Genomic DNA, 25293 nt, shown 5'->3' with positions numbered 1-25293 from the left:
CATCGCAATTAATAATAAATGTGAAGCTCCCATAATGTAGTATTCCTACACAGTACCGCTGGGAATATAGCTGCTACGATCTGGGTTCGCTAAGTACCTCGCACTCACGCACGTAGTTGTTGCATTCTCCAAATTGCATAAATATTTGGCTTGAAACTTCCGGCTTTGCAATGCATAATGAGTTGGATCACAGCTAACTTGTGTTACTTTAATGAAAATAATAATAGGAACTGTGTGTGTGGATGCTCAGAGGCAAACTGGGTAATTTGAAGGAGGGGACAAACTGGGCGGTGTGATGCGTGTAGGGCATAAGAACAGTAAAATAACAATAAGGGTTGGGGAGGGGGTGGTGGAGCGGCGGCGGCAACAGAGGTGGTAGTGACAGCCGTGTTAGTGGTGATAGTACTTCAGGATGGAGGGGACGGGGGAACGAATAATGCCGGATGAAAGAAGCCCGCCATCTCAGAGCCTCCGACGCGTATATCTACGCTTTGCAGTGGCGGTAGTGGCGGAGAAGATGCATATCGATCCACGCGAACTCTTCCGCCCTCCTGGAACACTAGCTGAACTTCCTCGACCTCCGTCGTCGTCGCCACTGCCGCCGTCTCCGCCTCGTCTTCTCGCTCCGCTGCTTCCTCTCTCCACTCTACTCCGCCACCGCCGCTGACGACAATCTCCTGCAGCCCTTCCTCGCCAGTGTCGCGGGGCGAGCTCTGTACGATTGTGTTGCGCAATCGGCGACCAGCTGACGAGGAGGAGCGCTGACGAAGGGCGACAGTGGGTGGAGGGAGATTGGCGAGGAAGGACAGTGGATTAAGCGCACGCGACGCCGTGGCAGAGGTGGTAGTAGTAGTGGAGGTAACAACGAGGGAAGAGGTGGCAGAACGGTGATGGTGGTGATGGTGCCGTCGATGGCCTCGGTGGTACTGCTGCAGCCCACCGCTGCCACCACTTCCACCCGTTCGGGGCGAGGGAGAGGAGGCAGTGGTGGCGGTAGCGTAGATGCCTACCGTTGACGGAAGGTTGACGGAGGTGGAAACCGTGTGTGACGGGGTGAGTGTGCTCCCCGCAGACGAGGTGCTTGCCTGGTTGTGCTGCTTTCGAAGGGGTTTTGCATCAGCCAAGCTGAGGGATAGCCGATTACCCCCTTGACCGTTCAGTACCGTCTCCTCCAACATACCGATTCCTATCTCCAGGAGGGGGTACCGCGCCTTACCCAAATTTACTGTAAATTTAAGAAACCTTTTAGTTTGTTGCTTTCTCCTATGCCCCTATATAATTAAAAAATTTCGTCGATGTTCCTTGTGTACTATCTCAAAAATACGAAGTTGTATATATATGCTCGTGATGGGAATAGGACATATTTTTAAGATCGACAAGATTGGCTCACCTAAAATAGCATTGCTTACGGATTCTGCGAGGATTTTTCTGTGTCTTGGATGCATCAAATCGGCAAATGGGCTCTCGTAGGGATTTTCGTAGGCGATCAAGCTGAAGGCGTCCTATAGTTATGAAAACAAACGATTGTCTACTTTGTAAGTTCCATATTTTTGATAGATTCTTTCCAAACCGACCTGAAGTAAGGCGGCCTGGGCTGGAGAGAGAGCATTCTTTGCCTGCAGCTCTTTTGCCTTGTCTCGAAGCTCTCGACCCAACTGCACAATGCTGTTGAGGTCCAGAAAGACAACGGGGCTCTCCTGTATCGGCATCGTTTCGCCAATCGGGATGGGATGGGAAGAAAGTTCGGGTGGGGTGTCGGAGTCGTGGGTACTTTTATGAGTAATTCCATTCTGAATAGGGACTTCTGGTGGTTTCTCGACCGAATTTAACGAGGAGCACTTGAAAAGACTTCTGGTAGCTTTTTTTTTCTCCTTTGTCAATATGGAGATACCGTTCTGGCAAAAAATGAGTTGAGACCGAGTCTTAAAACACCATGTTAGATAAGAGACAAGAAACATAGTTCTCATAGTAAAAAAGCTTAACGATAGGATACAGTTGAGATGGTATTGAATGAATGGGCAGGATGGATTTGTTGGACTAAAGTTTGCGTCAAAATTCCAACAATTTCGGCCTTATAATTTCATGAAATTATCATGGCAGGCTATTTTAAAATAGGCCCGACAATATTAACCACGGCTCCATAGATTAGTTAATTAACGGATTGCAAATACCGAGATCAATGGACATAAAGTCGCATTTTAGGAGATGGATTTTAGTTCCTGATAAACAGCTTATTACCTACAACAGAAGTATAGCAACCCAAAATACGGCTGCACTAAGTGTAGACTCTCTAACGCACGAAGTGACACCGACCAATGTAAAAACGATGCTTCACCTGAACACATCGTGGTGCCTGCAGAACTGCCACACCACCGTTCTCTTGACGGATACACTCAATGAGAAGATCCTCATCATTCTCATCTTCTGCAACAATACCATTCGTGCTCCCATTGGTTTCCTCGCATTTCCTGCGAACAGCAGCGGACTGCCGAAAGCAGCTCCCACCGCCACAGGGCGAACACTCCGGTGAGCTGGATGGCTGAGGACGCTTGAAGGTGGTGCCTACACCCATCTTCCCCCCATTCTTGCAGTCTGAATTAGGAGGTGCGGATGTCGCTTTCGTCGGCGTGACCGTTGGCGCCGTTGCCGTCTTCTTCCGGGCAACATCTTCAGACGGACGTTGATTCGTAAATAGCTAAGGAATAAATACTTTTACTTATTATTAATTAGTACAATGTTCTACCAATCGGATAGGGGAGATGCAACAATCACTTGACACTCACAACCATAACCCAAGCCAAGCATAGTAGTACGTGAGAGAAATTGAAGACGAAACTATATGTGAGCGTGCGAATTGGCGGCACAATTTGGTTCAATGATGCCGGCAAAGAGGGGCATAATGATATTGCAATATGTGAACGAAATCGCTTTCGCCGAAAGAGTGGGAATCCCGGGAAGACAATAATACTGAGGGTGTAAGACGCAGTTCAGCATGTAGAGCTACCAAGACATACCACTATACGTGTGCACATGTGTTTACTTCTGAATTTGATAATTGATATTCGTTTGTCCTCGTTAACAAAAAAGTATTTACAGAATCCCTTTGTTAATCGTGGGTTAACATCTGGGCAGTTAGAAATTCCCTGCTTGACTGAAAATGAAAAAGCGATGAGAAATAAGGTCGACTATTTTCAAGAATGATTTTTCGAAATACCATTGAATTAAAGATATCAAGCAACATTTTCTGCAGCAAAATTGACCCGCAACTGTAAAATGTGATGCAAACGCATAAATGATGCGGCTTAGCGGTAAATTTTCGTTTACAAAAAGATCCATACATAGCATTCATAGGATTCAGGCGGGAGGTGCCGGACACCTCGTGGATGGGGGATAGAGAATACGGTAATTACCTCCAAAATGTTTTCCAATTATCTCTTATCACCGAAGTCAATAGCTAGAGTTAAATGAAGGTGTTTGTGTGACTGAAGACGCGTCGATGGTCGAAACCAACTCGAAAAATCAGTACAGGGCGAATCGCACGATATGAACGAGGGAATCACTGGGGTTTACGTAATTTGATTACTGATGTGTCACTGTGCATTGACATTCAGAAAAAGAATTAGTTATGGAACTTAACATCCTTCCTCCATTCACTTCACACAAGGACACACGCGTCACCGACCCCAGCCTCATTAACACCTCTTCTGTGCAGTGGAATATAAGACGCATGTGTATGCAAATTTGCTTAGCAATTTTACTGAAAACTGACCAACCAGATAGACAAGTTCATATTCCCAAGATGCGGGGGTGCTAGTTGTGCTTCAGTCCACCGCGAATAGCAGAGTAGAAAGCAACCTTTGATAATGTACACGTTAAAGAAATTTCATTAGATCCTCTTTTTAAAGATAGCTCTATTTATGAAAGCATTAGGGGTTATTTAAACATTTCTGTGGAATAGGTTTGGGGAGGAATACAAATGCATCAAGATCTTTTATCGTAATCTTTGAAGTGCCATGTTTTAAAATCATTAGTTATGCAATGCATTTTCAACGATTTCTCAAACTATTAAAACAAACTGAGCTAGTAACCGCTATATCCCTAACTAGATACCGATATCCTCCCGATGATATCAAATTCAAACAAGTACTAAAAGATTAATAAGGAATAAATATCGCCAAACAGCAATCCTTAAAGTGAATAATGGATTATTATTGAAGAAAAAAATGTTGTTCGCTTTTTCCAAAAGCGTGCACCGGTAACCAGCAAATGCAGCGCGAATTCATGATAAATTAGTCGAAAAAGTCCACATAGCTTCAGGTATTGAGAGAGAGAGAGAGAGGTGAGGCAGTTTATGAGTGGCAGCAGGACTGTGGGAAAGAGAACTTTGACGTCACCCGTAGCCGAAACACCGAGCGGGTGCTCGCGCGCCAATCAGATGGCAGTCAGCTGTTTAAACCGGCATGAGAAATGCTTCACCCAATCAGGCATTTGACCTTGAAGCAAGGCCGAAACGAATATAGGCAGTCTGAGTGGCCGTGCTAAATTAATCCATCAGATGTCGGTGCTAAATCAGCTGAAGGGAGGTAACATGGGAAGCGATTCAAAACTCACATGAGTCAGCTAGCACACAAGACCCGCTATTTCAGTAATTCAGTTGACAGATGTGACGTGTGCGTGAGCTCGCACAATTATGGTACAAGTAACCATGACACACGACCTTGCAAGTGTGATAAGAGTTGGATAACCATACGCATAAGTGGATCTGAAAAGTGGAATAAAATGGACGTTTCAAGCGAGTCTACGCACCAATTCGATGAAGTAACGACATCGTAGCATGAAAATAATCGAAGGCATTGTCTCCACGAGGCTGGTATAGTCATGAGCCAATTGAGAAATCGCCTGCAGGTATTGGCCTTGAGAAATCAACTCGGCCAATCGGATCCGCCGATTCGCCGCCTCCGGCGTTTCAGGCCACTTCTCACCGCCGCCACACTCCCACCCCTCCCTGGGGGGTGCAGACTTTGGAACCTCGTTGGAAAGTAAGGATAACGATACGGTCTCAGTAGTCGGCGTAACTCCTGTCTCCGTCATTGACGATTCCAGCAACTCTCGTTTCTTAAGTCAAAAATGTAAATGAAACAGATATGGTGGAGTGGTGTCGATTCGAAATTCAGTAGATACCCATAAAATAGCATCAGTAAACTGCCCAGCTTACAATCTGTGAGTGGAGAAGTGGCGTTTAACCCATCAATTGGAGCTGTGTGGGAACAAACTTCCTAAATTTAGTGACGAAAATGATGTGAGGCGTTTTGAGGAACTTCTGTTGAAACAAAAATGTGATTCCCAGGTATTACACAAGTGTGGTGCTTTCTTCAATCTCAAAAATTTGGTGGTTTTAAACTATCTTACCATGAAGCCTATGTGGTTGGTTTAATTGAGAGGGCAGCGCTCAGAAAGCAGATAACTATTTAATCGGGTAGGGCCAAAGAAAATATGAGTTTGTGCAGAGAATGTAGATTTGAAGTGAATGACTACGAGACAAACAAAGTTCACACATAATAGGCGTCCACATCTCTTTATGATTACTAAAAAAGACGCCCAGTGAATGTGATCTATATAGTAAGGAATAAAAAAAAAAAAACAGGTAACCTTATTCATTCCCTCCACACCGCCTATGAAGGAGAATGAAAAGGCAAAACGGTTAGTTCAATACAACCGCATAACAGACCTTTCAAAAACTTGTTAAGTTCTGAAAACGTGTTATAGAGACCTGATGCTCGTAAAAAGGTGAAAATACTCGAGTTGAAAACGCATAAAATATTTATTTCAAAAATTTAGAAGAACCATGACGGATTTTGTAAGTAATATTAATGGATGCGTATTAAAACACCCAGAAAGACAGGTCTTGTGAGTGGATGCTAAGATAATTTATGTGCATCCAAAAGTGAATGAAAAAGAGGGAAGTATCAACAAAACCGGATATTCAATTCTTTCTGCTAAATGTTATGGGGAGAAGGTTTTTAAATAATTTAGACAGTGCAGCAGCTACAGAAAACCTAGCACCAAAAATTAAAACTCCGATCAGAGTTATAGAGATACGCAAATGTGAGAGGGAGGGAGAGAGGGGAGTAGGGAAAAGGATTACGGAGGTGACGGGGTAGAGGAGGGTGGAACAGTAGTGATGGCGGTGGTGCGCTGCAGGTTAGGTTGGCAGACCAGGAGAAAGGGCGGGAAGTGGGAGAGGGGAAGGAAATGGACGCTTGATACGAATTGGAACTTACCACCTTCCCGTGACGCAATGGAGTCGAGGATGGGCTCTTGAAAAGTTCCTTTAGACTCCACTTTTTAGCCCAAAGTTTGAGTTTGGGGCTTAGGGAGTACTGAATAGGGAGAGAGAGAGAGAGAGAGACAGAGAGGGAATGGGAAACCTAATTAGCGGGCATCCGCAAGCAAGCTTGCAGCATTTTAAAGTGCAGTTATGACTACTCACCATGTGCAGTCTAAGTAAGGGGAATTTCGCACAAACAATTTACTCATGTGATGCCAGCGTCTGCCCGTTCTTTCTTACTTTGCGCATTTCGCTAGATAAAAAGAATCTAATGCATACACCAGTGCGAGAGCTTCAGTCAGAGACAAGATTAGAGAGCAGCAATGCAGTGGATGTGTGGTATGAAGGACAATCAAGAATTAGGGTCGAAAGTTAACAGGGAGAAATAGGTAGGTGGCGTGTTTTCTCAATTCCTTTGTCCAAAGAATTCCTTATACCTGACTGAATGAAATAGCAAGGAGGAGTGGGATAACACGGCTTTTCAAACCGATTAAATTATTGAGGCATGCTGTAAACTCAACCAATGTGCAATTTTTGGCTAGGTAAATTTCCTCTATTGACACAGAAAAAAACCGAGTCGGATTTCTTTGGAAAGTCATCGCGAGCTACGATGCAATACCCACACGATTTGTTACATGGCGAAGTCGTTAGCCCTTTTATAAGCTACACAAATAGTTAAAAACACAAGTGAGTGCTTTCCTATGATTTCTTTTGGTGAGGAGAATAACGTATTACCAAAATCAGGACGAAGGTGGAGTCTGTTCAAACGTACATGGAGTGTGCGCATCAGAAAGATGGGAATACAGCCGGGACAAGTATCATCGGGTAAAATGGCTTCTAAAACTAGTAAAATAAAGCAATGGGATGCTATACTTGTACAAGGTGACATTTGTTTCTTTAAGACAGGGAAAGCTTGACAAAAAATAGTCTTAGCACTCCAGAGATAACTTGGATTAGAAACACAGCCATGTGTTACCGTGGCAAAAGTCAAGCCAAGCAATACACCGTTAATTCCATCTAAGACAGTCGCTCGAATGCTTCCACCAAAAACACTGGATAAGTGGAAATAAAGCTGAATTCGAATAAACTTATCACAAACCAGTAAATCTTAATGCGACTCGTAATTACAATGGGATATTAATTGTCATTATTGCCCGACAGTTCATGTGGTTTGTGTGTGCTCAATTTAAAACAAAAGCAGTCGAGTCAGATGTCATGTATCAGTGCTGGCCATGCTTACGAGTTCTAAGTGCTGTCAGGACCACAATAAAAGCACAAAACCAAGGAATTCTAAATTCAAGTGAATCTTGCTACGTCAAAATGGGAAAATCCAAAGACTGGTCGCAATTTACGCATACATTACTATGCAATGACAGTTTCATTAAAAAAATAAGTAAGTGGTGGTAAATCTGCAATTGTTTTAAGGAGAAAGCGCAGTAAAGTGGGCAAGTTAGAAGTCATAAAGAAACTATTTTAAATAATAAGGTAAATAATTGAAATTACGCAAAAATTAGAAGTAGTATTTATGTATGGTGATGGTTAACTGTTTCTGAATAATCAGTACATGGGAGACACAGGAATGCGCGCCAACCAATGTGTCAGGTACTAATAAATTATGTGACCATGGTAACGGAATCGGGAATAATGATAATTATGAGATTAATGTTGGGAGCAAAAAGGTAGAAATGCGCACATCTTCGTAAAAGCATCAGACAGCAGTAAATTTTGGTGCTCAATGCCGATTTCCCCAATCCGGTTTCATCTATAAGACGCCGGCAGCAACGCACACTTCTATACCACGACATTTATAATGAAATTCACTCGTTACGACTCCGTCTTATTTAATTATGCTTCGTATGTGCTGTTTGTATGCATGAAATCCATCCAAAAGGAGAAAAAGTAATGAAGTGTGAATGACATTTTTATGACGATAATAAAAGTAATTATGCAGCCATTACATCTTGCTGCTGACAAAAATGCCCAAATACCACCTGGATGCACTCAGTCGGCAGAAAGTAAAAGTGCTTTAAACTAAATTTGTCTCGATCCAATAACAACAAGGCTGGTAGAGGAGAATTGGCGGGCGTCATCCGCCACTTAGGAATAGTAAAAAGTAACTAGCGAAACTGAAAATATCCTGTTGATGGAAAGTGCCTTACGGCAGAGGCTCCCGACTACCACAAAAAGTCCATCCGTATAAACGTGTTGATTTCACAAAGTCACCACATACAATTGGCTTACTTCCCCTTTGGAAAGTGATTTAACGACTCCAATAAAAGGTCATTCGACATTTGAGATTCTCAACATAAACTCTAGGCGATCTGGCCTTTTACGATGCCTAGGAAGTCAGTTTTTGTGAAACGCACGAAACAATTATAAGATTTGGGTAACGAAAGGAGGTGAATGCAGCCAGTTATGCTGGAGACAGTGATTGTATCTTATAAGATGCAAATTAAGAACTTTTCAGCTTTTGATTAACAAGATGGTATAAGTGAAACTATCTACTAGCGTCCTATGCAGAAACACAAGTCGTTTATCACATTACCCATGCGCAATGAAAAGGTTGGAGGAGGAAATTGAAACATCCGGTCAGGACATTCGAAATCATGGTAAGACAAATGCTAATTTACAAGCCATATTGCGCTTTAATTATTGTCGTGTACCATGCAACACCGACAGGGGTGGGGAGTATGGAGACATCAATTAAGGAAACGCTAGCTCAGGACTTGCCTCACTGCCTCTCCAATTCAACGTCGAAACACATTTACTCCAAATGTAGTTACCAAGAACAAAGGGGAAGCCGCATAAGCATTGCGGTTTTCCACAGCAGACAACAGGGACCAGTGCTACGCGACACATCCCTACTTCTTCGCTTTTGAGGCTCCTTTCAATGTCGCTGAACATTTAGTGAAAATGAAATTTAGAAGAAGGAAATACAAGCTTGTTAAGGCAGAGTTAGGATTTTGCTCACCATTATTTTGATATAATACATAAGAAATTCAGATAATGTCAGTAATTGCACCACGTATGCTTTCATGGGCAGTTATAAATTTCTCATACTCCAAATAAATCGGAGGATGAACCCTAAAATATCGCACCTAAACAATAAAAAGCCCATCAGCGGGTTCGTGTACCCCTAGCAGGAAATATCAAGCTTAGTTTGAGAAGTATGCACTACACTTAATGAGGTGGTCCCCACAGGCTTACTAACCACAGCAATCCTGCCGCAGACCATCGTACATGTGATGTTATTTACGCGGTCGTGACAGTATCTGTGCCCTAACTGCAAAGGAAGATATTCCTATCACGTTGGTTGCAGCAGCTGCCGCCGTGCTATCCAAGCATACTTGTCAGCACCATTGCAAATAATTACTATAGGAAAAATACTGCTTTGCGCATTAGAGATAATGACAGTAACCATCCTCCCAATACGCCAGAGTTTAAGAAGATGCCGAGTCAAACTCAACGTGGTCCTGTCAATTAGTGAACACTCAAGCACTTAGAAGTTGCCCTTTTAAACATATGATTTAGAGTGACAATGCATCCGTGCCCCACTTCGTTCCTGCGAAAACACGCAGGCAGGTGATGGCGAAGGAGTAAACTGCTTAAGCACACCTGTCACTGCAGATGGCAGTACATTCTCATTGTTAAATGTTTGAACACGTTTCAATAAAAAAAACGTCCTCGCAAATCGCAGGGGGGAAAGCTGATGGGCCTTTGACACACCTGCACATGAATTTGCGATTGGCGATCCATCATGTAGTAAAAAATGAACTTGTGACTTTATCAAGGGAAGAGTCATTTAAAACCATTTACAAAAACAATAAGCGACTGAAAAAGGTCAATCCGATGTAAACAATTTGTTTGGTGATTATTCCAGGGAGAAAGATATTAGAACTTTTACATACACAATGTACTTTTCAATCAACAAGGTGGTATAACGGCTGACTATAAATCATTGCTCCTACAAACAGCTGCTCTCGTAAATAGCTAAACATCTTAACCGAGCAACAGGCAACTGAAAACTCCAACACAGTCATTAAGCTCTGCTTCCAAGTGATTTAATCTTTCATAAGTCGGAGTCTATATTGGTCTCGAGAGTAGGGTAAGTAGTTAGAAATTAAAATTGACACAACGACTGAAATCTTGACTCAAAAGTGGTTCCTTTTTGCTTCGAAAGTAACCGCGCCTAATTCTGCGTATTTCTATCACTACACACCACAAGTGCAAGCAGTAAATACTGCATAGCACGATGCAAAGACCACTTAAATACTTTTGATTCATTGGTACAATATAACTATCTGTTTAATTGCTGAATATCCAATGACAAATCGCTAGTCGTGTAAAAATTCTATTCGGAAATACGCAATGCGGACAAATATGAGCGGCCTGTGTGTGCGGACGAAGGGAAGTCGGGCGTTTTTGCATGCGAAGACGAAAAGCCGTCACCTGTCGTAAAATAATGAAAATAAAACATCCACAGCTTTCAATGCATCCACAAGATGGGAAAACGGGTTTCATCATGCGCCTGTGCGTGGGTGCGCCTGAAGGCTGGTGCAAATCAACGCCTCACAGAATCGTGTGTGCAGTCGCCTTGACTGACAACAAACACCCGTATGTGCAATTTAAGCCACATCTGCAGTGCTGATTTACACTATTCCTTGTTTTTTATTGCCCCTGGCTACTTCAATAACCATTGCATAGACTACCGAACTCTGAACCTCTGTGGTCTATTTTTAGTACCGGAAAGCACGATTCCGTGACCCATCTGACAAAAAATAGGGCGCGACCACAAAGCCGACCCAAATGGCCATCCTGCAGCCACGCATCTGACATTCCGAACTCGGAACCCGCAACACGACAACCAATGTTTGGATTTGATCACGCACACAGCTATTTTAAATCCGTCTGTCCCGAGGTCATATATTGACAAGATAAAGCGTGATTTGAGCAACCAGCTCAAGGCGAACAACGCTAGCTATTCAGTCATTTTCCATCCGCGCATTTCTAAAAGTAGTGGAATTGGAGGACTGTGAGAATCACTTTGAGAAAGGCAACGAGGAACAATTTGAGGAAAACCGTTTTACATCGATGACAAGTGAGTGGCTACAACAATGCTGATGTCCTCATTAATAAGCCTTCCTTGTAGGAGCTGCCTAAATCATTAACAAAGCATCACCTAGTTGAGTAAGACAGAAGGCTAATTTAATCACTACCAAAACTGCTTACAAGGCAATCGGCAACCTTTCATTGGGGAAAGTACATGCTCGCACACGACCAGATCAGGTTGACATAGGCTTAGCTCATTAATGACTCAAGCGGGAGGACTCAAATCCTAATAAAGTTACTTGCATTCAAAACAAACAAATTCACCATTGATACTTTGATTTAGACTTCTAGTACAGTACAAATTTTATGATCTGTACAAAGGCTTCGGAGAGAAATACAAAAAACACAATATACGCACAGACGTTCCAAAAAGAAGAAAGTGGTACGACAAGTGTACGCTGTCGGAGTTGATTAAAAAATAACTGACAATACCCTAATAGTAGAAAGAGGAAAGTTTGTTGAGGTACATGATCACGTTTTGCAAAGACACGGATGGGTAATTATAATGCCTTTACTTGCACACACACATTCATCAATGCCTTTTTCAAGATTCTTCTGACCATAATAAGAAGGCTTTTAACAATATCATATCCTATTGTATTTTTCCGTCTCAAGGTCACATAGCAGAGCCGTTTTTCTTGTCTGAATGAAGAGCACACCGCATCACTTCCTGCAGAAATTTCGCATAAAAGTACCTACGTTTCACCGTTTAAATTAGTTAGGGAGGAGGAGGAAATGCTGGAGGCAGAAAGTAAAGCAGCTCATCCTCGCTAGCCATGTTTTACGACTATAGCGCTCACACGCCATAAGTAAAGATTAGGATTCGTGAGAGGATTTCACGCAACATACCTCGTCCATCCAAATGGGGGATTAAAAGGGTTGTAATACAAGGCAGGGTTTCTTGAGGGGTACCTACCTGAGGAGCATCGGGTTGAATCGATGGGAGAGTTGAGTTTGAACCGGGGTCGACTTTAGCTAGGCTTCCATTCTCCGACTCCAATGATGGGGGGTTAGGAGATGGGGGAACAGGGATGGCAGCAGCTGTGGCGGCCGTGATAGCCCGAGGCGAAACTAGCGACGGTCTGACCATGGAGCTAGCCGTGGCAAGATAACCGTGTCTCATCAAGTAGTCCAGGACGAGGCTTGAATATTAAAAAAGGGATATGAACTCCAATTGATGAAGGTGTTTTAGCTCTCGGTTGGTACCGATTTTTAATTAATTAAAAGTCTAAGTAATTTTTCAAAAAAATCCCTATCCATCGCCTTGATGTGAAGCGCTTTAAACCACTCAAAAGCGACGATTATGTATATGTCACTGCATCTAGAAGGGAGTTTACCAACTTATTGCAGCAAGTCAGCTGTTGCAATGAAACAGCAAATCTGTAATCACATTGACAGCGAGATAAAAACAAGTTCCACTTTTGCTGGAATCAGTGGGAGACCAAGTTAACAGAAGTAATTAGAAGCTATGACAATTTACCAACTGTGCACTTTCAAATGTGCTGAATTCTCAGAAAATTAGCATAAAATGCAAATACTATGTGTGCAGTTTATGGTTTCATCAAAAGCATTTTTAAATACATCAAGACTTATGTGTGAATGAAGGTATACAACTGGGTTGTTAAAGGTTAAAAAAAGCTCTTTGCTTAGGGGAGAACGTATAGACAGAGACGTCACAATAGCCTCCAAATGTGAAATATACTACCAAAAAATGTTGCGGTTTTCTGAGCAAAAAATGCCAAATGAAGGGCTTTCAAACTTTGGATCGCATCTGCTCGGATCATATCGCAAAACTTTACTTTCAAACCAGACGTTAAGATCTTTCATAAACAGACATAGCCTTAGGTCTAGCGTTTGTGGAGTTTGAATTTACACGCAGATTGTTTTCATAAACCGCCTGAATCTGTGCAGTCGTAGCCATCATCCCACACAGATCGCTAACCCATAAAAGGCATGATCAATTAAAGGACTATGCTATAATATGCGGTATGAAATCATTTTTTCCAGAAATCTCATTGATTGTAAATGTCTGAAACAAATGTCAGAGTAGGCATCTTTAGTGCCAAGCTGGGGAAAGGATACATGGAAACGAAAAAAGTACAGTAAGACGGCGTCTGATCCCAAATGAAATAACATGTCGCACGCGAAAATCAAAGTCTCCCCTAAATGATCTGCTTGACTCCTGACATTTTATACATGGAGCACAACCAAGCGGAGATGTAGGGGATTCAAACACACTTTAATGAAAAAAATATTACCTAGGAATGCCACGTTTTTATGAACCGAATATTGCTAACCAGATCACGCCATTGCGTTTCAGAGGGCGTAGGTTGAAAGCAACCCACCCTGATGTGGTCTACCTGTCCCGAAGATACGACAGATCCGCTGAACAGAAATTAATGCCAGTAACAATAGAGATAACGTACAACAACAGGAAGTTTAAATGGCATTTCCGTCACACATTTTCCGTAAAGAAAATGCGAACTCTGCGCTCTCCTTAACTTTCAGATCTCTACTTTGTGTTCCAGATGCCCCTCCAAAAAAAAGACTTTTAAGGGACTGAAAAGCCTATTGTCAGAATATGCCTTCACTGTGCGGAATGCACCCCATTTGAAAGGCCGATTGACAGCTGCCTAAGTATGACCTCAGATACCTTTAGAACCATTTAGAAACAGTGAGAAATTAATTCGGCATTAAAATTGGAAAACTGCTTTGAGCTATAAAAATTCCCAAAGAAGGTAATCGAAATAACTTGGTGGTTGCATTTTTTGAGGGCGTTATTTGGCCGAATTTCCAAGATGTCGTTAATTTGATCTCACCCTCAGCAAAGTACTGGAGAGGAAAACAAGTGCTGAGATGGAACAACCGACATCAGCAGTTTCTTACCGCAGTAAAATTAAAATGACAAACTGCATGCAGAACTTCGTCATATCGTTCAACCTAAAGTTGTGTATATAGTCAACAAAATCTCATTAATTAATAAGGTAGGAAAACAGAGTGTAGGGTACCAATGAACAAACCATTCATCCATGGTTTGGAACAACATGACTAAAAAGGTTGACAAGTTCTATCGACATCGCAGTTTGTACTCATTCCATGTGGAAGATAAAGCATATGCTGGAAGAGAAAAGACTTTGCAATGAAAGCGAGATAGTTATTACATCACATAAGTACCCGCAACCTAGTTTCAATTTTAAACTGGTATTATGATTTTCACCACAAGGCGGAAAGTTGGTCGTACATAATACGAGCAAGACCACATTCACATCTGAATGGGATGGATGAGGAGGAAACAAGGTGGTTGCAATTTGAACCAGTCTGTTCCGATTCGGGACAAAACGGAGGTAAAAACAACAACTGTGTCTGTATCCACAATAGTGGTTCAAAACTTCATCAACCACCACACCGACACGTTTAAATAGCGCAGGAAAAGAGCAGCAGACATGCGTCAGGCTTGTATTCTATGACAATCGTGGCTGTGAAGTTTTAGTTTTTGCCAGTCAGAAAAGCGCGCCTAGCATCTCTCACCTATTGCGCGTGAAAAATACTGACTTATCTGCAACCTCAACTTTTTACAAGGTAAACGGGCTTACGACCAATTTAAACAGCTTACAAGCGTAGGACTTCGCCTAAACACCAAATTATTATAAACGATACGAGTTTAAGACATTTACTACCAATATATTGAGACAACTGAGGCATTCAAGGGGACCGATTACGATGAAGAAAAGTGCCGCTCCTCCATTTTTAAAGGCAGCAGTAACAAGAAAAACTTCTTATAAGTTCAACAGGCCGAATAAGATGTGCGATGGGAAAATTAAACGTACTACACTGTAATAATTCGGCTCAATCCAACACTAGCATTATTAGTAGAGCTCATAGAACAATAAAATTACAAATTTATAACAAAGTATCGTACAGAGATTATTTGTTGGCATATTCGTCAGAAGAAGCTCAGAGAACAATGGACTATCATGGCTCAGATATTCTATTGTTCTGATGTAAAAACTGTGATCATCTTTAAAATAAAAAAAAAAACATCATAAGGCTTGATCACCTTAAACACAACCGATTTGGTCGCACCACGACTTGGTGTAACTATATCTCAACAACTGATAAGGGATACATGTTGCATGTAATCGACGCTGGTAAAAAATGTGCTAAAAACATGGTACATTAGGCTCATCAGTGTAATTTCTCAAAAGGTAAAACAGTATGATTTGCATGATAAATCTAATAAAGACCCTCTCCATTGGCAAAAACCTCATTGCGCTTTAATAACACAAATTAAACCACTGCGATTTGCGACGAAGGCCTTAAAATACAATAAGGGGTAAGGAGCACAGAAATGCTTTCCTGAAGTAACACCTAGGGAATGAATCACTCGGCACAGAACCCGTCAAAACAGCCCAAACAAGTCAGACCAGAGGTGATGAAAGAATGTGGAGTTAGCTAAACACAACACCGAACATTCACACGCCCTCCAATCAAAGTAAACACATTTCATGCATGTGCAGCGCATAGCAATAGGCCAAAGTGCTAGAAGGCTAGACAGGTGGAGAGCAAAAGAGGTACGCCCCTGTCTGGAGTGGCATTTGCGTGTGTGCTGTGGCTTGCACGTTGGAAAGTACATCTCCTAGTCAGCTGCTTCTGCATTTAAAACATCAAAATGCATAATGAAATTGGCTAATAAACATATCCCAGCGTCCTTCAATCGCAAAATACTCTTCATATCGACCCCACTTCCCTTGACCTCAATAACACAATAGGAGGGCAGAGATGTTGGAAAATACCCTTGTTGTCAAGACTCCAGCATTTGTCTAAGTACAATTAAGGCAGGCACAACGGCCTATAAACGAGATAAAAGACAGTGAACACGCTCGAGCGCTGCGAAATGTGTAACGTAATTACTCATTCCCCGGGAGTTCTTTGTGGAGAAGGATACGGAAAACATACATACGCACACATGCGTGTGCACCTACCCACAACAAAGAAGTAAGATTAGCGCACCTTTCCACCAGGAACAGTCAACGTGAAAGTGTAGGAAAAACCTACCTCTGCATCCCAACATTGGCCAGATCCGCGGTGAGTTTATCCTCGATCGCCTGAGTGACAGAGCTGCAGCGCTCCTGGGCCAGGTACTGGGCGATCGCGAAGACGAAATCGCGTTGTCCAAAGTTGGCGATCAAAGCGGTAGCAGGGGAGATCATTATAACACAAGGAATCGTCACCGCATTCGCCTGCAGTAGAGTCAGGAAAAACAACTTATCTGCTTCTGTGTTGACTTGCGGTGGGCGAACTTTCTCATCTTTAAACCGCAAAAAGTCACAAGAGCTTTACTAATATTAACTACAGATAGGCGCAAACATAGGCTTCCGGCACTTTCGACAATGGAAAGAAGTACTATCGAAGTACATACATAGATGAGACAAAGGCTAAACAGTCAAAACAAAAGGCGCGTACTTTTAAAGCAATGTCGTAGGAAATAGCTTTCCGCATTTTAGTATTACCCCGTGAAAACTAATTACATCTGCGAAGACTCAGGCTTGCTCAACAGAGATGCACAAATGGTAACTCATTTGGTACGCAACTTGACATTCTCAGGTGAAAACAAGGGTAGAACGATAGTGTCGCGCACTATCATGATCATTTACACTTGCAATTTTCAATACCTTAGTGAGACCACAAGATATGTCCTTCAAACTTCCATCAGTGGTAAGAGCAACAGGAGTAGTTGTTATGGCAACCAGTTTTTGGAGTTTGAAAGCTATTGTCTGTATAACAACACGCACACCAGTAAGGAAAAAAAAACATTTATTTTAAAATCATCTTCAACTATGCTTTGACCAAGGTATCCAATATAAAGATGTTTAATATCAACATGCTGAAGATGGATTGGTCAAACTGCGGGCGTCAAAGGTGGCGCATGGTGAATCAACAAAAAGCTTTAAAATAATATAAATCTGCTAGCACTAAGTATGCCATCACTGATCACCTTCGAAGAAAGAAAACGCATTCAGAGGGGAAAAAGTAGCTGAAGTACGATTAAACACCTCCTTCGATTGTCACGTGTTTTACGACATGACAAATCAAGCAGTAACCAATGGCAATCAAACCATACTGCACGTGTGTAGGTGGTACAAATTACCAAAGTAGAATTGTGTATGATTCCACATGACAAATTCATCCTGTGAATGTCGCACTGTTCCCAATGCTGAGATGCCTAAAGGGCCTTTTTGCAAGGCACATGAGGAAAGTCGTGATGAATACTAGATGCAAAAGGTGAAGGAACAAATTTAAATATCAGACTGGATACAACCACGCCTAGAATTCTTTGCTTACAGTATTATAAACCACCGCACAGATTATTTAACCTTTTCAATTGCCCCATTAAAGGGGACTAACTTCAGAGCACTCAGTAAAGAAAATCCAAGTAGAGATAGAAGTAAGCCATTACTGGGGGCCAGAATACACTTCCACGATTCAATCAGATGAGTTAAGCAGTCTATGGGGCATGTAGGCGCATTCAAGGCGGTGGCGATAAGAAAGGCAAAAGGGGGAGGCCGGATAGCCAAAAGGCGCGAAAAGCACAGGGCCCAGGACCCAGGCACATGGGGCACGCACATGAACGAAAGCAAAGGTATGCCACCACTAGCAAATGTGATGCACTGCGCAGGAAGGCCGTGACTGGTTGAACTATAGCCTATTTCTGCCCGTCTCGACTGGGCATCAAATTTAGTACACGGTGTTTTTCGGTCTATTACGAGATACGATTTTCATGTCATAACTGCAAATGACTCTGATAACGCCGCCTTATGGCTTAACTTTGGGAGGCAAAAAGCGCTAGAGACAGTATATGCAGTTCAAATTGCTTTTTTTCCAAAAAACATTCGCTTTTGTATGGATTTAAAGACTGCAGCACACGCAGTTAGCACAGTGTAAGTACTGCCTACTTTTCTTCTAAAGGACTGATGCGTATCTTAGAATGTGTTTTCTCATGGAATTATTCATGAAAAGCGCTCGTAACACCAAGACTCCACGGAATTCGGGTTCTCCAAACCACGAGATGAGAGGTAAGGATGGCAAACAATAAAATCAACGCAGGTCAACAAAGATTGCTGAAAGAAAGCAGCTCCAGTCCTGTGGTTAGGGTGCGACTACCGGTTTCAGATCACCCAAATTGTGCCCCGCTAAGGATTTCACAGGGATTAAGAAAGATAAATGACCTTTCAGGAAGAAATAGTACAAGAAAAGGCAATCGCTTATCAGCATGCATTCCAGAGATAGAGATAAGTTGTCGTTTCTGATCCACAAAGGGCACTAGCACAGCCTGAAGCGTACACTAGGAATGAGTTGTATGATATCCAGTCCAAAGCAGAGCTCGAGGCAATTTGAGCTAAATTATTGCTCTCAGTCTTACACATCAGGCATTGCCTGATTGCATTCTACATCAAAATACCCTCCCGCTCATTACATATTGAACAGACATGACAGTGTCAATTAGGCGTATAGAGCGAGTAGAAACAAATTTATGGGCAGGCGTTTTGTTTGCACATCACTGCATCATTTACAATTCAGGTTGATTGCCATGCCTGGAGTCTTTTTTATTGATAACACATCAGTGTAGAATGATTTGAGATTACTTTACGATCCTGTAAAAGTTATCTCAGAAATAAACACTTCTCATTTAGTAAACTCAAAGCCAAATTGACAGGGAATTTGGAAGAAAAAATGAACCACTTTTTCTCTTCAACCGTCTTATATCAGTTGCAGATCCGTCCAGTTTAGAAAGCAGCAACAAAAAGCAAATGACACTGCCACGACGATAAGTGATGTTTCTGGGGGGTTCATGTGGAAAGCTGAAATAGGGTTTTGTACTTTTCCTGCTGAAATGCACTTCTGACACCCACATTTTAAGGGTAGAAAATGCAGAAAATTAATTTTTCTCAGAAATTTTTGGATGGGGAAGACTTCATATGCAGATTTTAAAAAGCATGTAATTAAAAACACTATACACAAAAGACAAATATTGCCTATTATGAAAAAAATATGAGTGATGCTGAGGCGACGAGTAGCAAAGCCCGCATAACAGCGATATGAGCAGAGGCAATTGAGACTCCAGTTCACTCATTTTATCCGAGCTCGCATATTGCTAGGAGCACAGTCAAAGGTTTCAATGGGCCTCTGCTTGATGCGGAATGGCACCACCACCAGTCCAAATGAATTTGCAAGCCACATGGAGGAGGTCAAACATAGCAACCATCTCTGTACTTATCAATCTTCTAGTTTCTGATGTGGTAATATGCCTACACACATCCATCAAACTAAAAATTGCGATGTTTTGTGCAGTAAACAAAAACAATTTTGACAATGCTAAACACCTTGCCATTTCTCAAGAGAGTCCAATAAAGTCAGCAACACTCCATCGTCCTTTTTAACGAAATAGGCAAATTCTTAACTATGTGATAAGAGAAATTGCAAGTTTGGGGAACAGGTTGCCTTCTAGCAAGTTCGTTACTAGAGTCTCGGGCAGAACTTGACCACCGTGGTCTAGATGTTTGACTGTTCTGGTACGATACCAGTTACTATTAATTTACATGATAAAATCAAATGGTACTCAAAAACTAAATCTCAGCCAATCCATCTGGGACACGATTTGGTGCAAATAGTGATTGCCAACTTATGGAAAACACGTGCCGTATGGTTGTGACGCCGGGTTGTCACATCCATCTGACGCTGGTAGCCAGTGTCAACTTGATCTAGCTGCAAGCTTGGTAATTTTCAGTGAACAGCACACTGAGGCAGAGCAGAGAGCTCTGAAGCAGGCAGTGTGCAGACCTGTTAGTGGGTTAAACTCGACTGCGTAAATAAACGTATGAAGTGCAACAGTGGTGGTGGTGGTGTCGGCTTTGCACGAGAAACCCTGAGAACATCTTCCAACCAGACCATTGGGAGAGGCATGCACGCACACCATCGAAACCGAAGCAGAGAGTGATGGTGCACTCCTCGCATCTAGTCAAGTGATCACAAAGATTTTATCTTGCAGGTAGAAAAGGCTTTTCAGCTGAAGTTGGGTCACCTTTAGGAGTTCTTTTTATGGAATGGAATCATGCACAAGTTCTGCGTCACCGCGGCTGGCCCTTACAGAATAACAAGATACCATAATCTTAAGGAGTGAAATGATCGGGAAAAAGAATTCCTGTCCTCATTCACGAAGAGAAAAAGAGAATTACGAGAAATAAGTTCAGAGATTCCTTCATATTTCAGGTCGGCAAAAAGTGCAAATAGACATACTGAAGGCGAATTGACAGCCTAAACGAGGACAAGCACATTGGGGTTACGGGAACCAACATGGCATGAAGTCAAGTGCAGTGTTTTACGGATAAAATGCACCAAAAGTCACATCACACACGACGGCAAAATTCTGGGAAAAATGCAATCAGACCAGGAGGTGATTAACAATGGTCGTCTGAAAGGGGTACAGGGGGGATAGTTACAAAAACGAATGTAGGATAAGTTAGCGATTGGAGGACTGTTGAAATTTGAATGAGAAGAATAGTTATCTGTCTGGAGTTGCATAAATTCACAAGTTCAAAGAGCTGTTAGTTTGGACAAATGCAAGAAGTACACTGTACTATAAAACCGGATGATCCATCCTGGGCGTCCAAGTTAAACTTGCTTGGAAAACTATTTTAACGGAGTTCTAATGAAGGCTTCGACAAGTGGTAGGGGATAAGTAGTGTACAGTATTCCTTCATTTAGTAATCCACGTTGGCATGTCAGGCATGAAATTCATTCGATGGAAAAAAAGAGCGGATTCAACCAACACCAGTACAAGGAAACGTCATTTGTATCCACCCACTGCCTGAAATTGCTAGCACCTTTTAAACACACGAAAAAATTCTTATTAATTACAATAAATTCTCATAGAGTCACACAGAAGAGCAAAAAGCCACCAATACAACGAGAATCTCACACATTTTATATTTACAAAGATGAGAGGTAACTGTGCTTCGTCAAAGCCGTCACCTGCAAAAGGTACTGTAGCCTTCGAGTAAGTAACGATGAAATCCGTTGGCAACAGACAGTACGAAAATTTGTAACTAATGAACAATTTTACAGGCAAGTTCAAATATGTACAAGCGCATACACACATAAACACACACCAAGGCTGACCATAACAGCCATCGCTAACGGCAGCGAGACAAAAATAAGCCAACAAGCAGGTTGCGAGAAACCCTCGGTTTCTGCCCCAGTATCCAAGGAAGATGGCGTTGTCCAACCACTCCCAATAGAAAGCAAATGAGTTTAAACCCTCGTTTCAAATATCAGGGACAGGTGAATTTCGACAAGCTGTTAGGAGTTTCATGAGAAATCAACAGGCAGGAGGAATCCTATGAGAGGTGATATTGTGCACATAAGGTGTTGCGTTTTATACAAAATCTGCACGTGCCACTCGTTTACGTGATCCCTTACCAGAGCCCATTGGCTAAGGCGTCTCATAGCTCTGCATTCAGCAGAGGAAGGAGGAAAAAAGGAGGGCAAAAGGAATGTGTAACAATTTTGAAACCGAAGACTAGCACGTTTAAGGGCAGGGGTCAAACGGACAACAGTTTTGGAAAGAACAAGAAGTATGAAAAACTTGGGTGGATCAGTAGGTTAGTTGAATTTAAATGCAGGCTTTTGGGAGGGGAGAATAGGACTACGATTGATAAGGCCCATGAGGATTCAAACATCCCTTAAAAGTGAACAAACTGCCCCATGAAAGATAGAGAAGTTATATGCATAGTTAATAGTCCTCATGAAAAAGTAACAGTTTCTGCCACAGGATAAATACTGACAGATGGAAACAAAATAGATTGGATTGTTTTGATCAACCAGACCATCCTAAAAAACTATCGGACTTCAGGGGAAGGATGGCTGGCGTTGTTCAGCAGGAAAAATTCTAGTAATATCAACAGAATCCTAAACCGATTTACTGAAAGTAGGTGCATAGTCTATTGTAATATCGCGGTATCAAAGCTTAGCACTTAAAGAAAAGGACAGATATGCACTGCAATTTGACAGAAAGACATAAACATTATTGATAAGATATTGGGAGTTTATCAATAAACAGAGCAGCCTAAACGCAAAAATTTTACAACTAAATGAAGCAGTTAGGTTTTAAATTTCTGGAAATTACAAAAGTAAAAGCTAGCAAAAAATGAGCACAACTACTGTGCAAAAACCACTAAATTTTGCGAATGTGTATCACTTTGTAAGCACCAATCACAACGTCACCGGCTGTTCCTGATGAGTACCAGTACCTACGTAGACACAATTTTCCTAATAGGCTTCCGTTTGGATAACGGTAATATGGTTAGGTTTTATGAGCTGATCTCGGAAAAACCCAAATGATGAAAGGTTTTACGCATTTCAGGTGTGAAGTAATCAGGTTGTGTGAAAAATAACAGGCTTTAAAGAGATGAAATCAAATATGATGCAACAAAGATGTTTGGGGGATAAGAATCAGACAAATTAATCTTAAGCCTAAAATAGGACGCATACCAAATGCATGGACAAAAACATAATGGTACTCATTTTCATCTTTAGAGGGTTCCTTACTAAATTTAGAGTCGCTCTCTAGCTAAGGAGTTAATCAGTTGAACTTAATCACTAGTGAAAATGGAAAATTCTCTAGATCGTGATACCTACAAATAAACAATAAATAAATAAACAATTGCCCAAAATAAGGGCTGATCCGGCAAAGTGGTTAAAAAGAATCCCATGGGTAATAATTACAAAAGTGCACAGACTGTAAGAAAAGTCAATTCAAAAAGTGTAACTGATGAAAGCTTCACAGTTAACTAAACCAGAGCCTACATGCATATCTTCCAGCGAATTATAAATCTCAATTATTGCAAAACGGGACTCCCGATAACCACCAGACACATACAACCAAGCTTTTCAAATCCCAGTTAGCACTTTAATTTGAAATAGCAAACTAAACCATGACACCCGTATTAGTTTATTTTCTATCAGGTGCTAGCTACAACAGAGAGCCGTCTTCTGGGAAGGCTGCTCCGCAATTCTCGAACAAGAGTGACCTTATAGTGAGGATGTCGGAATCATCAACCCTCTTTTAAATAAAAAACGCTCCACTCAGATATACAAGCCAATCATGCATGTAAAAAAGGTGTTAAACGACCATTGATAGAACAAGCTGTCGAGGCATGCGGTGAGGCAGATATAAACAACGAAATAGTAATTAGAAATCCATTTTTTAAAATGCACTTTTGCTTTGGATTATTACTCACAAGTAATAGAGAAGACCTGATTTCTAGTTCAGATGAGGGATAAGAACTTTGGAGGCATCAAACAGCAAAGCGATATGAACAAGGGGTAGTAACTTACTAATTTGCTGTGAACAATAGAACTGCCAATAATAATCCCGTTTTTAGTGAAGAAAATCGAATTGTTGACGAAATTGACACCGCAGCCAATGACATCACCCACACCAAAAGGCGGTCCGCAAACCTCATTCTCTTCGTCCCCTAGTGTGGAGTCACCATCATTGAGGCCAATTCGACCTGTATTGCTGTGGTAACCAACAAAGTTGGCGCAACCTAACGAATTACAAAAGCAAGATAGTTTTAATTTGTACATTCAGTTTGATATCATATTATGCATATTAATCATAAGACTGAAGATGAGAGATAAAACCGGTTACAAAAAACGAATATCCCATGGATCAGTTTGCAAGGCTTACATTTAGTGGAAATGATGCTTATAAATCTTGGGTCAAACTCTACTATATTTTAAATCTGATGCACTTATAAAGGTCAATTTCGGGTGCAACAGCTTTCTGAAGCACCTAGAACGTTACAAGGCAATAGCTATCGTGAAACGCTAGTTACCCGACTGGTACTTTAATTGTAATAATGGCACACATATGTCCACTAAATATTTAAACAGTCACAATATAAGAAGATGCTTCATTTGGTCGTAAATGTGCTTGTGCATATGCAAATGCGACCTAGTAGAATATTTTTCCCCCAAATGTTGTCATGAGAACTGAAAAGACCAAGATTCTAACAAACTACGGTAAAACTTTGGATGTGAAACATTTTGATTTGCATCAAACACAATACATAATAAGGAGTTCTGACCTCATTAATAAAGATGGGAACTCACGTTGGTGTTTTGCCTTATCAGATTCGTCAAAAGAAAAACCGACCTTAAGGGACCTTAAAAAAGTTCAAAAAGTTAAACTAAAATATCAGGAAGAAAAATGCGCATAAACAAGCGAACTCACCCACACTGGCTTTTAGCACTTATGCTAACTTCATAGTAGTAAAGACTGCAACAAAGTGGTATGGGATGATCGGCGACAACTTTTAAAACGGTTGGGACTTTGTGAGATGGCGTCCGCATGTCTGTAATGGTAAACAACTTTAGCAGTCAAAATTAATTTCTGGCAGACTCCTAATAAGAAGAAGAGCAAGGATGTAAAGACGGGAATGAATTAGCAAAGGAAGTAGGAATTTGACCCCGAACATCAACAACTAAAAACATAGTAAATACCCTGCAAACCGAAAAATAGCACTATGATGGGAGAGAAACCAATTATAATGACTTCCAGGACTTTTAATACTGACCAAGACAGTGTTCACCAGTCAGATTTCCTAGGCATGGATATTTGCGCGTAGCATAATAGTACGTTCATCCAGACGCATTGTTATGCAAATAAAAACAAGGAAAATGTGGCAAATTTCTTCAAATTAAAAGATACGTGCCTTTAAGTCTCAACGTTTCCTCCCAGGAAGGGGAATTTGAGTAGTCCTTGAATTGCATAAAGCACTTCGGCAAAGTTGCAT

At 41.6% G+C, this 25293-nt stretch overlaps 1 protein-coding gene across 1 annotated transcript; it reads right to left on the bottom strand. All coding sequences in view use genetic code 11, as the record gives it.

The window, feature by feature from the left end:
* Positions 1-407: 407 nt before the first annotated feature.
* Positions 408-25293, bottom strand: EGR_01006 (Ran-binding protein; the record flags this gene model as incomplete). Its single annotated transcript, XM_024490255.1, has 13 exons — positions 408-1225; positions 1391-1502; positions 1575-1895; positions 2336-2695; positions 4807-5115; positions 6282-6380; positions 12354-12579; positions 16493-16677; positions 17110-17211; positions 23831-24042; positions 24611-24663; positions 24732-24852; positions 25227-25293. The coding sequence occupies 13 exons, from the start codon at positions 25291-25293 to the stop codon at positions 408-410; spliced, it is 2985 nt and encodes a 994-aa protein (XP_024355074.1).

This window comes from Echinococcus granulosus (genome assembly GCF_000524195.1).
Source record: "Echinococcus granulosus chromosome Unknown EG_S00004, whole genome shotgun sequence".
Taxonomy (NCBI): Eukaryota; Metazoa; Platyhelminthes; class Cestoda; order Cyclophyllidea; family Taeniidae; genus Echinococcus; species Echinococcus granulosus.
This window is presented reverse-complemented; position numbering and strand designations above follow the sequence as displayed.